Here is a 14,082-nt window from a genome sequence, read left to right as displayed (position 1 = left end):
CTTGCTTCAACAAAGTGATCATACTAGGGCGTTGGAGCATTCGTAATCATGAAAATATCTTCATATTTGATGAAGACATATTAGTTCAATACATGTTCCAAGTTACATTGGTTATACAGGTGGGGCTACCCCAGCCCCACTCGAGATATACAAGGGGAGTTGGTGATTGTATGTCCCTTTGTTTGTATGTTGTCGTCGCAACCCACTATTTCTCTCGACACATATGCACCATTTCATATATCTCTTCTAATGTTTTGAAGAAGTGGCCAAGCGATAGTTAGGGCAAAATGACCAACATTTGAATTGACGACAATGATAGAGCAAAGATGGATGAATTCTATGGATGTGGAGAGGAGGGACGACCGGGAGAAAGATCTTTTTCTAGATGCAAGGAAGGTAGTGAAAGAGACAAGGAAGGTAGTGAAAGAGACGATGGCATAGGAAGTTAAGGACACACTTCTAATTTGTAAAATATACATTAGGGGTCTATCTTACTATTTCACGTTAAAAAAAGAGACATGATAGAGAAAGCAACGGGAGAAAGAATTGGTAGTTGCTGTTATATCGATCAATCTCCATTATGTTTGACATGCACTTCTGAATTAGAATAATGATCGATGTATACATTTTTTAAGTCCTGTGACAATGCACGAGCATTCAACTAGTACTTCTAGTGTAGTGTAGTCATCAAGGCCGGCAACATCATCAACCACAACATACTCCTTACTGAACCCATTAACAGAGGGATCAATTCACTTGCTTCAAATCAAATAAACATACATACATAGAGATAACAGTTGCAGGTAATCAACCAACTTGTCCTTTATATGTATAAATACATACTCTCTCCGTTCGAAAATACTTGTCAGAGAAATGGATGAATCTAGACGTACTTTAGATATAGATACATCCAATTTTATCCATCTCTCTGACAAGTATTTCGGGACGGAGGGAGTACATTCCAGTCTTCCAATTATTACTTTTCTGCAACCAAATTGGCAGCATTGCCCACTGATAAGCGCGGCGCGGCACGGCCAAAATGAATGGATACCGCAAGTCAATTCAGTTAAACAAAACCAAACCATACCCATACTAGCTAGCTAGCTAGCTACACATGATGCTAACTACTACTACTGTTGATATATAGATACTCCTATGTACAGACACACACACACAGAGATAGTAGATAGCAACAAGATAAAATCACTGACTCCCTCCAACCAGACCGTCAACCAGCATGTAGTATATTCATATTCTCCTGCTATGCCTCCAACAGCCTCTCTCACTATGCTTCTGAATCATCTAGGGTTTCCAAGACATTATATTGCTTCCTCTCACCAACACTCCGCCACAAAACGCCTGCCTGCCTTGTTCAGGAAGCCCAAGCCTCAATGCACGACCCAGGGCACCTAGATTATTATATTATTCTGAATACTCCCTCCTTGTACCACCACTCAAAGGTCTCATGCCTCTCCGCTGTCGTCATCCTCTCCTGTTTCTTCTTGGCAGTAGAGTGTATTTAGCTCTTCTTGCAGCTGCAACAAGTAATGCATCATCATCATCATTTTATTATGGTGTTCATTTTCGCTTTTTCTTTTTGTTATTTGTTATGTTATTAAATGCTCTAATTCGACATCCCTAAGTCATATTTTGTTGAATACAAGTCCATTTACCACCCTCCATCAGCTGTTACATATAGATATTGCTCGATACTGACCTCAACATGCTTCAGCTTTGATGCAATCAACTCGTCGGTTAAACAAATCATCCTGCAAGGGTCAAACATTTTCAATATGCAACTATCTATGTGATTATCCCTTCCAAATATCAACTGCATGCCAAGAAAATCAACCTACCTTGGCTGTAATTCGAATACTTTTGCAAGTAGTTTCCGTTCTCTCTCAGCACTGCCCGTTTCAACCTGCCAAAAGCATGCAAGTATCAATACTACTGTAATGAACATAAACAAACTCATCTTGTAAAGCAATTATGTTCATTAAATAAAAATGATGAACTCTGCATTTGATTTTATATATATATATATATATATATATATTAAGCTAAAGAGAAGCTTACCCCTGTATCACCCTCCATAGTCTGAACTCTAGTGTGCGGCCCTGGAGAAAATAAAATATTTTATTTTAATCATAGAAAGGGGAAATTGAAACTTTGAGCAGCTACAGTAGAAATTTATTACCATTGGGTTTCTCATTCTGTTGCAAGTTACTCATTAGGTTCGTGATGATATCCTGTGAAAAGGAAATGGAAAATGGTCAACTGTACAGCAGTAAATATATTTGTAATGCACATGCGTTGAGGGGGGGGGGGGGGGGGGGGCATTATATAGAGTTTCTTCCATACTTGCTGAAATGTGGTCTGCTGTACAAGGTTTTCAAGATGGGGAATCAGAATTGATGCAGATACTGAGCTGTCACGGAATTCCTTCCGATGATGACTATTATTAGACTGCAAAACCAATGCATTCAGACATAAATCAATTAACTGAAATGATATGCACCACAAATCTACGAAACATCTTTGATATAATAATAGTAATAACATACATAATCCAACATGTCAAGACTGCCAATTTCAACGTGCATGCTTTAGAATTCAGTTCTAGCATGCAACTTATCCATGATTATAGTAAACGTTAGCTTGATATCATGCCATGCGGTTGATGTTTCTAAAAGAAAATATGACAAATCATATCCAGAAATAATTTAACAGCACTATGGAAATTCTTAAACGAGGGGTACAAAGGTACACAGTAAAGAACATCAGAAAGAGAACACGCTCCTTCATCTCTTTCATAAAAATAACTGCACAAAACTTAAAATATTTCAGTTGCTCTAATCTTGTTTTGTTTAGTTTGAGAGCTTGGGGGAAAATCACCCCACAGAAAGAAAAAAACAATTTAGTGCAACAATACATTATCTTAATTAGTTGAAAGTTTTTTTCTTTCCACAAATGATACTTCAGGCAACATGAAAGCATACCATTGACTTAGCCTTCACTGGCCAAGCACCAACACTGGCTGATCTTTCCATTGTAGAGACCTGAGTTCTTACCTCCTGTGGTTTAGGTGAAATTTTGACCACTGGAATTTCCTGAACCTGTCAGTAGACTTTATTAAGTTCTCACTGAAGTCTTGTTTTGCTCATAAGCACTACCTATTCAAGTGTATGGGTTGCTCAACAGGTAACGTACCTTCGCCAGATCCACATTTTCAGATGTTACGGAAAATCGGCCTTTTATTTCCACCCTAGGTTTGTCTCCCAAGGAGCCCACATATCCTGCAAAATAAAGACAGAAAATTACATGCGACTCCCAAGTCTTTTTATATGCATTTACAGAAGTGGTGAACATTTGTGTAAGAATGATAAATGTTGTACCCCTATCTCAAAAAGACTGGATACAAGCAAGCTATGTATTTGCTGAAGCATGCTGTGTGCTGTGCTGATGTGCTACGTTGATGTTAAACATGACTGGAGGTCTATAGTCTACACTGACACAAGTTGCGTTAGAACAGTGGATGCTTTTATCCTACCTCCAGAAGACCGAATAGGGGCAGACAGACTATTTGCAGAAGCACGAGTTGAAAGTGAAAGCGGACCACTAAGATCATCGATTCTTCCCGTGTCACTCTTTTGTTTATTAGGTGATCGAACTCCTGCATCCCTGTGAAGAGGAACAAAAATCAAATGCAATTTAAACTGGTATGCTAATGCAAACTTCTAACAGAGTGGAACACTGATTCAAGGAAGAGCTCTTTTAGAGTAATCATCATTAGTTATTATAGACTATCCATCCTAATAAAAAAGTATCAGAATAATTAGGATTGCGTTTACTCCACTGTCAAGTATTGTACATATATCATTATAATAAAAAAAACTATTTTTATAATTACTTTAGGGCTACAAAAAAATATCAAGGATGTCAACGGCATGCAAGTTTAAACAAAGAAGTCCATAATGACCTTTATATACAGTTAGATTTCACTCGTACTCTATCCACAATCCACATATAAAGGAGAACTGTGCTCTGTGTCTGAATACTCAGATATGAAAACTTTCATGTATCTATCAACATGCTTCTTCAAAAACAAATTTGGTCATGACTTATAAACAGAACCTCTTAAAAACTTGAAGGTTGATCAGGAAGAACTGAACAGCAGTTCTATAGTAAGAGCGCAAACAGATTAAAGTGGGCTTCGTTTTCTTTCTTATGTTTTTTATATGTAACAGATCAAACAGAATGTGATAAGTTAGAAGAAATTGTCGAACATACTTATCAATAATATAACCTCTTTCAATCAGTGAACTACTGCGGGTACCAGAATACATAACCGGACCAGAGAATGTCCTTTGTCTTTGTCTAACTTCACTCCTGCGGTTTCCACCCTCAGAACCTTGCTTCGATGTAGAGGACAATGAATCATTTTCTGTTCCTTGCTTTACGTGTCCATCAACCATCCTTGGACTATCAGCATTGCCAAGGTCAGAAGCGAATTCATCACTTGTTTCAGGGCCATTTCCACCTGGATTTACTGCAGTGGTACAAGTTCGTTCACTGAAATATAACAAAATAGTATGAATACACTACTAGCAGGAAAACAATATGCATCAAGGCTCGCTAATCCTCCTCTTGTTATAAGAACAAAAATGATCCTATAGAGTTGGATCGATGCTGAAACGTTACATACTGATTCAACCTGTGGTTATTTCCATTCAGAAGCGTTGATTGTCCAAAATGACTCTCAAAAGATGTGCCCTGCCAATAGACCATTCACAAAAGAAACATTTGTATCATTCTCTCTTGCATATAGAAAAATATTTAGATATAACGCAACAGGGAATGCAGATGATTTTTACAATGATAGAAGTTAGTGAGAAACTGCAGGACAGTAACCAAAGGGTTGCAGATCTTTGCCCTGTACAATAACATTTCTAGCATCACAAGAGATAAATATACTCTTCAGATTCAGGAAGAAGCATTTGTGGCACTCCTTTTATCACTAGCTAATCATGCCCTTTTCAAATTAGATAAATGGCCTCCGATCCAAATTAGATAAAGTTGTACTAGAGCTGCGACAATTAATTTGGACCGGAGGGAGTATAGTTTTCTCCTATGATAATCATACTCCTATATGATATCACTTCTCTTGGATGCACTCCAGAAAACTTTGTCATCAAGTACATTTGCAGGCTCTTTCTATCATCGCTGTAGCACAGGTTTAACGTTATTAATTTTGAAATGGAATCAAATCAAACAAACCTTATCAACTTCATTTATTCGGACACTGTCATCATCTTCCTTCAATTCAGGTGGATCGTCATCATTAATCTGCATAAATTTGGGAGCTTATTTGTAAGGTCATATCAGAGTCACTTACGCCTCAAAAATGTGTGAGCGATGTAGACATGTAGCAAATTCTTAGAAATTATGGAAGCTACTGCTTTACCAGTAATGCTTGAGCCTTGAGATCCTCAATATCAAAGTGCCATGCGCTGACACCTCGTTGATACTCACTCTGTTGAACAAACCACAAGAAAGTCACCTAAGCGGATTGAAGGACGGAATTGCATACATGCATTTCTAAAACAGATAAATAATACAAGTTGCACTGTCTTCATGAATTGTTTACAACACAGTGTACTGGACAAGTTCACTTTGCAGGGAAAGCTCTACAGCAAACAGAAGCACCTTAATTTGCAAGTAGGCAGGATATCTCTATGCAAACTGAATAAAATGTTATTAATTGTTTGTATGCGAAACGAAACAGCTCATATCCAGGTGAGCATCTTTCAGTGATTTCTAGCTTAACTTGGTTAATTATACAAAACCAATGTCTCTCAGACATGTTTTAGCTATCGTCTTCATCGTCAAAACAATGGTCATATTATACCCAATTACTAAAATTGGTTGGCTAGTGAGTCTTATTTTGTTCTGTGATTCCAAAAATCATCAAGATTGCTAGTTCACTTTGCATAGAGTAGATAAAATAAGAAGAATTTCATGGCCTCAAATGGAAAGAACTGCACCAAAAGCAAAAAATAACATAAGAGAGTGTTAATATCACAAACCATGGAAAGTGCTTCCTGTTCAGATGAAGCCAGGTGTGCTGCATCTTTTTGCTGAAAAAGCACAGTAATTTACTGAGATATTGTTTCCAGTGTCAAGTAAAAGAAGAAGATGGCACAAGAGCAAAACCTGGAGTGCCTTCACACGATCCCACAGAGGGGGCAAATCGGTTAAGATGCTCTTAACTGTCAGCTGTGGGGCCTTTGTGTTCTTGAAAAACGAATGCTTTAGTAACTTCTCAGCTGTTGGCCGCTTAGTTTGATCTTTTACCAAGCACATTGCAACCATTTCCTTGAAAGACTGATTACAGCTGAAAAGCCTTCATTAGAAAGGTAAACATTGTAATGTAATATATCCACTCCGTAATAACAACTGAAGTGGCTTCCTAAGACAACTAGGTATTGCTGTTAAAACATAACCAAAAGACACAAGCCAAGAACTGGACCAGTACTACCTTTGAGAATTTTCTATCGCGGTCATAGTCAAGACCTGGTGGTGCATTTTGAAGGGTCATGAGAAGAACCTGCATCCAACAAGGTAAACTGCAGTTAAACAGAAAGTTCACATGCACAGGTTGCCACATTCGACAATGCCCTTGATAAACAAGAAGGTTTGTACACTTGAATTGCTAATTTCATGGACAAGACCGCCGAGCTTATTGTTAAATTTTACAAGACTGTTGAACATCAGTAAGTATAAGCAAGTTCGTGAAAAGTAGGCATGCACATGTAGCATAATGGAATTTTACCCAAGTGGGGAGTTTTTTTTTTTTTTTTGCTAGGCTAAAAAAGATGTGTCGTAAGTGTGGAATACAGGGATTTTTTGGCATAACAGTATCATGGCATAGCAAGATGATGAGAACCTCATGTCTGCAAACTGCTAACAGGACACCATGGTGAAAATTTTAGTATAAGAACAACTACAGAAGAAAAGGCAATTATGAAGCTGATCAAACACTTGCTTAATAGTACTTGCTCTTTTCCAAGACAGACAACAACAACAACAACAACAACAGCAACAACAACAACAACAACAACAAAAAGATACAACAAGGCTGTTTCTCAACAACAACAAAAAGATACAACAAGGCCATCCAGGCTACATACATAATACATACTCTAATACATGCATACACGCAAACCAGAGCCACCACCCACTGAACTGGCCATAAACTCTCTCAATGTTAGCTCATCAGCTGAGCTGGTCTCACATGCTGCCAGCAGTGGGGGGAAAACTAGGGTTGCCACACTTATCAAGTTGGATCTAGTATCCTGCAAATTACAACAAACTTCGGCGCCAAAGCGGACTCTCCAAAACATGCTTTGGGGTGCAAGAATATATAGAATGGCCTTAAGCCAGCAAACACAGCCAACGTAAGTCGATGTAGACAAACTGTGGGTCAAGACGCAGCTCAAGAAAGATCGCTGGCGCCCGATAACGCCCAACTGGCACATAAGGTTGGGCATCCCTTCGCAGCAGCCATCCTGCCTTCCACCATCTGCCGCTACCGGCAAACTTGCGCCCTCCACTGACATGCTTCTTGCCGTCAGAGAACCATACCAACTCATTCACCACTTCTCCAGCGGCAATACACAGGACGAAGGATATGTAACCTTCAATGTGCTCTAACGTTTTGTCCTTCAGTGTGCTCTGTTCACAGTTTTGTAGCCACTTCTCCACATTCAAGGACCAAGGATATGTAACCTGCAATAGACAACACGCCACCACTCAATTTCCAACCTGAGACCATTGCCCTAGTTTTTGGCAAAAGAAGACAAAATCACAACATGAAATGGCAAAGATGCTCATCAAAGGCATTACAGGAACAGAATCTCGGATTTAGGGCAGATTATCAAGTTGCCACATGTATCTTTCCAGAAAATAATATCAACTTTCTTTTTTGATAACTTACAGCAGGAAAGGCTCCCACTGTTCTATATTAAAAAAAAGGATGTACATGGCACCGGAACCATTTTTCCTGCTATATCTTTGGCATGGAGAAGTGTCACAGCCACGAAAATGGTCATGTAGAAGCTAAAGAGAAGTGTGTACAGCTAATCAGTTACTCCCTTCCAAATAAATGTAGGTCACTTGGCCATTTTTTGTACTTCACTATGCTCTATTCACAATTTTGTAGACATTTTAATCCACATTTCCTATTATGCCCCCAAACTATTACTCCCATCAGCAGAGTTGCCTCTTTGGAAAGAAAACATGCACGGGCACTTTGGAGCAAGAGAAAGGAATGATGATAATTTAGCCTATTCATTTTACTGGGCCCATTGCTAATAGTCAAATACAATGTACTTTTGTGGACGGAGGGAATATCAAATATGTTTTAAAACAGTGTTCCAAATATCGGCCGAGATAACAGTCAACTGGCCAGTCAATCGTGTCTAGTTAATCATGTCTCGGAGGGTGGCCGATGCGAAAAACCTATTCAGCTGAGAAAATTGCCCAGGCAGGTAATCAGTCTGACAGGCCGAAAAATCGGTTGTCAGACCAAAATTTTGGGTGAGCAGCGATGAACTGGGCTGGCAGTTTTGGGCTGCTAGAGCCCAAATTTTCCAGCCCGTGCACATCTCCAGCTGCTTCACTTCTTACGGTTGGGGGGGGATTCGGGCTCCCGCTCATGATTCAAGCAGCCACTGGTCAGTTCCCATGGCGGCGCAACTCCCTCAGGATGGAGAGAGGCAGAGAGATGATAAGTGCTCGGTGTTAGACAGAGGATGAGAGGAAGCAAGAGCTAGGGACGTGCTCTGGGAAGGGAAAGAGAAGAGAGGAAGAAGGTGGCGGCTGGAGAAGGGGAAGAAGAGTGCTTGCACAGGGAGGAGGGGGGGGGGGGGGGCTTTTTACACACCCACCGCTGGAACAATAGTGGGCGAATGGGCATCAGCTTACCAGCGGTGAGGACAGCCCAAATGTGACTTATGCAGAAAGAAAAGACAAAAAGGATAGTAGAGGGACAAGCAGAATATGGCTAACACATAGCTACATGTTTGGTATGGCCCTAGTTAACCTACCGATAAATGCAGTTAAATGGCCAATTCGCCTATTAATCCCTATTCAGCACCTGACCGAGATGGTACCAGTTACCACTATCCTGAACATTTCTTGAAAATCAATTAAAACTCTCTCCATTTGCTCACTACCGAATAAGTGAAGCAATAATACCAAGTTGTTTTCATCTACTATATCAAATTTACTAAAAGTGTTAATGAGATAACAGTTGTCATAGTCTGTATGGCAGCAATGTAAAAGTGATAGCAATATTGCAAACCTGAAACCACTAGTGCAAATTAGCAGTTCTCAACCATGGATGGCATACAGTACTGAATCATTAACAACAGTCGAGTTGCAGCATGACAATGGTGGTGCTTGAATCTTTGCATAAACAATATTAACCTTCTTTTTTGAGAAGTTACTGCGGGAGAGGCTCCTACTGCTCTATATTAAAAAACAGAGTATGTAAATGGCACCAGGACCATTTTTCTTGATATATCTTTGGCATGGATTTGTGTGTTACAGTACTGAATCATTAACAACAGTCGAGTTGCAGCATGACAATGGTGGTGCTTGAATCTTTGCAAAAACAATATTCACCTACTTTTTTGAGAAGTTACAGCAGGAGAGGCTCCTACTGCTCTATATTAAAAAACAGAGTATGTACATGGCACCAGGACCATTTTTCTTGATATATCTTTGGCATGGATTTATGTGTTACATGTGTTGCAGCCACGAAAATGCACATGTAGGAACTAAAGAAAAGAAAAAGGAGTAGAAACAAATGTAGGTCACTTAGGAATTTTGTTTTCCTTCAATGTGCTCAGTTGACAACTTTGTAGGCACTTCTCCACATTTCCTATTATGCCCAAAACTATTACTCCCATGAACAAGCCAACCTTGCCTCCTTGGAAAGAAAACATGCAGGGGAACTTTGGAGCAAGAGAAAGGAATGATGATAATTTTAGCCTACACAATAGTTATTGTATGGTTTGTGCCCGTGGCTAATGGTCTACTACAATGTAATTTTGTGGACAGAGGGAATAACAAATATGGCTTTCAAAGCAAAGAATACTCTCTCCCCCCAACTGCTGAAAACAAGAGGATGATACAGTAGCAAGTTTACCAGTTCATAGAGTTGGTGCCGAGATCTGCGGCGGGTAGCCCCTGTACAGGTGAGCATGCAACATTTTGTGCTTGGACACATACATCCTCTCGAGTTGCAATGCCTTGAGCTCCAGTGCAAAATACTCAATATCCGGACTCTCTGATGAAGCGCTCCCGAACCAGGGCCAATCAAGCGAAATCCCTCTCAGGAGCAAGTACTCCTCATCAGAACCTATGATGCGCCAGTGATAGTCGGGCAATGGGTGATCTTTCGTTTCGTGTTGCCACTCTTCATTGCGTTTGCCTGGCCAGGTCTTGTAGTACAAGTCCAATGTATTTCTACCAATATTGAGCAGCCCAATCCTGCCCTGCCCTGCCTCCAGAATGGCGAACCGCCTCTCGTCGTTGCCGGGCGGGAGGTCGACAATGGAGAACTCCATCGTGCCGGCGTCAAGCATGAGCAGCTTCTCCATCCACTCCAACAGCCAGCAGAAGCAGCCCTGCACGTAGTGGCGCCGCTCGTACAAGGCGTCCAGCGCGAAGTCGTTGGACAACTCGCTTGAGCCGTAGCTGCGCCACTCGCCGGTGTGCGAGGAGAAGACGAACACGGCGACCCTGTCCTCGCACAGCACCTTGCCGATGACCCTAAAGGGCACGCCCTCGTCGCGCAGGTCCTCGGCGCTGGCCGGCGCAAGGAAGGGCTCGAAGTCGAGCATGCCCCACCGCAGGACGGGGGCCGCCAGGTCGTCGGGGACGGGCGGGACGCGGACGCAGCGGCGGAAGAGCGGGTCGGCGACGACGAGGTCAACAAAGGTGGTGGAGGTAGCGTCGGCGAAGCTGCCGCGGCCGTGGGAGCTGGGGACCGCGGAGAAGAGCACGCGGCCGTCACGCGCGTCGCGGGGGCTCCAGCAGGCGGCGTCGTCGGGGAGGAAGGAGAAGGCGAAGTCGGCGGCCCGCGCGAGGGCGCGCGCGGCCGGGGCGGAGGGGTGCGGCGGGCGGGCGGCGTAGAAGTCCTCCCGGAGGAAGCCGAGGACCGGGGCCCTGTGGAGCGCGCGGAATCGGCGCCGGAACGGGAGCGCGGACGTGATGGCCCGGAAGGAGGCGCAGGCGGCCGACGCCCGCGCGACGTCCCCCGCCGTCGTGAGCCGCAGGAAGATGTCCTCCAGGATGCCGTCCGGGAGGTGCGGCTGCTGCAGAGGCGGGGCGTCGGCGTCGGCGTCCGGGGGCGGCGCGGCAGGGGCGTCGGCCTCCGGGAGCGGCGGGGGGGATTCGGCGTCCGTGGGCGGGGAGGGGGCGTCTCCGTCAGGATTAGGCGGAGGGGGAGGCTCGTCGGCGGTGGGTGGCGTGGCCATTGGCGCGGATGTGGCGGCCGGCCGGCGGTGGGAATGGGAGAGGGGAACTGGATTTGGGGCCTGCCGCGGGGAAGAAGAGTGAAGCGAGTGGGACTAGGGTTTGCAGGCTCTCGTCCGAGATCCGACAGAATACTATTACTCCGTGGAGAAATATAAGGGCGTATGTTTTTCCTTTTTGAGATTTATAAGGGCGTATGTTTTTCCTTTTTGAGATTTATAAGGGCAACTCCAATCGGGCCACCCAAATGGACGGCGCATTTGTTCGTTTTTTGTTTGTTTAGATCGGCCGTCCGTCCTGCGTCTGTTTAGTTTTGCATTTGGGTCGGCAGTGCGTCCAACGCGCCGACTCATTTCATGTCCGCATTCAACTTTTAAATACAAAAGGCCCTCGGCTGATCATGCCAGCGGCCATGTCTCATGCCGGCACCATGCCATCGCCGGCATACAATGCCGGCTTCAGAAAATACCACAGTTCATGTGGCGCACTCGCCAGCCGGCCGGCACACATGCCAGCACACAAAAAAGGTGGGACTTGAGTTCGACCACGCCATCGCAGCTCCCGTGGTCGTGCCGGCACACCTGCTGGCATACAAAAAAGATGGCTCTCGACACCATAGATCACTCGTCGTCGAACTTGAACATGTCGGCATGCATCTTCTCGAACCACGGTCTCTTCCTTGGCGACACGGTGTTGAGATCCACCTTCATGATCTCTATCCCGGTCATCATGCTTGCAAGAGCCACTTCTTTCGCCTTTGTCTTGGTGTTGGCGGCCTCGATCCCCGGCATCTTGGCTTGCTTCTCCGCCTCGAGCTCGAACATCTTGGCTTGCTTCTCGGCGTCAAGATCAAGCCTTCTCCTTTGGATCTTCATGAAAGCATCCATTTGTTCCGCCTTGAAACGTCGACGCTCCTCCTCCCTTGAGTCCTTCTTATTCATCATGACGTCCACGCTTGCGATCAAGGCGTTGGTGGCCGCATCTCGCTTGTCCTCCTTCTTGGAGTTGGTCGCCGTCCAGGTCGATGCCGACCTGATCACGCATGAAGGCCACCTGATCGGGATCATAGCCAGCGGCCGGCGTGAATGCCCCGTGGCCCTTCTGGCTTTGTGTCTCGTCGGGATCGTAGCCAAGCGCTCGGCGCACCACCCTCGAAGATGAGGTTTTGCATGTAGTCCTCGTCGACGGTGGACGGCATTTCCTCGAACGGGTTACGGGCGTCCGGGAGCCCGCCGGCCGGCGTCTGCCGCGCGCGTTTCCTCATGCCGCCGGACGACGAGCCACTGACCACCGGGGTGGCGTTGAGGTCGATGGGCGCGGGCGCGGGCGTGGAAGGCGCGACCACGCTCACGTCGGGTGAGCACTCCCCGGAGAGGCGGGAGGCCTGCGGGTAGACGTGGAAGCCGGGGACCGGGTTGCAAGCCGACGCGTGGGGTGAGTCGGGCAGCACCATCCGAGGAAATGCCGACGAGCCGGTGCTGGCCGCAGCGACGGCGGCTTGGACGAGGTTGTGTTGGCTAGGGTTTACACCTAGCATGTAGAGCGCCTCCCTCGTTGCCGCCGCGACGAGGGCGTGGGTGAACTCCTGCTGCGCGGCGGCGACGGCTGCGGCCTCATCCCTCGCGTCCGCGGCGTGCCTCCCGCCCTTCCTCTTGGCCGACTCCCTTGCCCGTTGTTCGGACGTCAGCGCCTTCTTCGGCTTGGTGACGGCGGCGGTCTTGCGCGGGGCACGAGGCTTGCCTTTTCCGGAGGGGGCGACGGCGCCAGACGAGGCGAGGCCGACGGCGGCGTCGAGGTCGAGGTCGATGGCGTTCTCCATGGCTGGTTGGGGGGCGGGGGCGCGCGCGGGCGGGCGGGAGCATTTTTGGGGAAAATGGTGGTGGCTACCACCGACCAGTGGGCCCGGTGAGAGGAGTAGGCGCGCGCGCGTTCGTCTCGTATCCGCGCCGACGTAAATCAGACTCAAAATTGGGTCTGAAATGAGTCGCCCGCGGACGAAAAACGGACGTGCGTCTGTCTCGGTCGGCGCGTTCCACGTCGACCCAAACGAACATGGGCGGACGAAATAGGTCGCCTCATTAGAGTTGCTCTAAGGGCGTATGTTAGAAAAAATAAGTTTCACTAGAGGGTACAACCAACCATACCATGTGTGTGATGTGAGTCCTTTTTGATTCTCCATCGTTACTTACTCACGGTGCGCCTCTTAAACAGCCCACGAAAAGTGATGCTTACCTTTAATTTTATTGGGGATCATTAGTGTTATGCACGGGAAGGGGCAAATGTCCTCTCGTCTGATGATGTCAAATGCGCTTTGGATTGCCATTTGTTGGTTCTAAGGTTGATTTGAACTTCAAATGACCGCTTTGTTGCAGTTTCCACTCTTCGGTTCCAGGGCAGTAACAGCAATGCTTGCATGACAACTCATCCTCATCGCTGGATTTGGCCCATTCCTTAATCTGTATTGGTTGGAGCTGTGTCGTGCCGGAATCGTTATGTGCTCTGCCATCTGCATGGCTATTTTGATATAGTAAGCACACA

General features: G+C 45.4%; 2 protein-coding genes across 2 annotated transcripts; both read right to left on the bottom strand.

Annotated features, from left to right (window-relative positions):
- Positions 1-1,015: 1,015 nt before the first annotated feature.
- On the bottom strand, positions 1,016-6,655 carry LOC125519131 (uncharacterized). Its single transcript, XM_087533403.1, has 16 exons — positions 6,539-6,655; positions 6,214-6,384; positions 6,087-6,137; positions 5,465-5,533; positions 5,278-5,346; positions 4,706-4,773; positions 4,291-4,572; positions 3,551-3,681; positions 3,211-3,296; positions 3,000-3,116; positions 2,362-2,466; positions 2,198-2,249; positions 2,077-2,117; positions 1,857-1,921; positions 1,718-1,769; positions 1,016-1,535 (listed from the first exon to the last, which is right to left on the bottom strand). Exons 1-16 carry the CDS (start codon positions 6,611-6,613, stop codon positions 1,464-1,466), a joined length of 1,506 nt encoding a protein of 501 aa, XP_087389529.1. The 5' UTR covers positions 6,614-6,655; the 3' UTR covers positions 1,016-1,463.
- A 366-nt stretch (positions 6,656-7,021) lies between these two features.
- On the bottom strand, positions 7,022-11,675 carry LOC125519130 (uncharacterized). The gene is made up of 2 exons (XM_087533401.1): positions 10,214-11,675; positions 7,022-7,788 (listed from the first exon to the last, which is right to left on the bottom strand). The coding sequence occupies exon 1, from the start codon at positions 11,544-11,546 to the stop codon at positions 10,218-10,220; it is 1,329 nt and encodes a 442-aa protein (XP_087389527.1). The 5' UTR covers positions 11,547-11,675; the 3' UTR covers positions 7,022-7,788; positions 10,214-10,217.
- Between the last annotated feature and the right edge of the window lie 2,407 nt (positions 11,676-14,082).

The sequence above is a fragment of the Triticum urartu genome, chromosome 7A (assembly GCF_056163025.1).
Source record: "Triticum urartu cultivar PI428250 chromosome 7A, HENAU_Tu73, whole genome shotgun sequence".
Lineage (NCBI taxonomy): Eukaryota > Viridiplantae > Streptophyta > Magnoliopsida > Poales > Poaceae > Triticum > Triticum urartu.
This window is presented reverse-complemented; position numbering and strand designations above follow the sequence as displayed.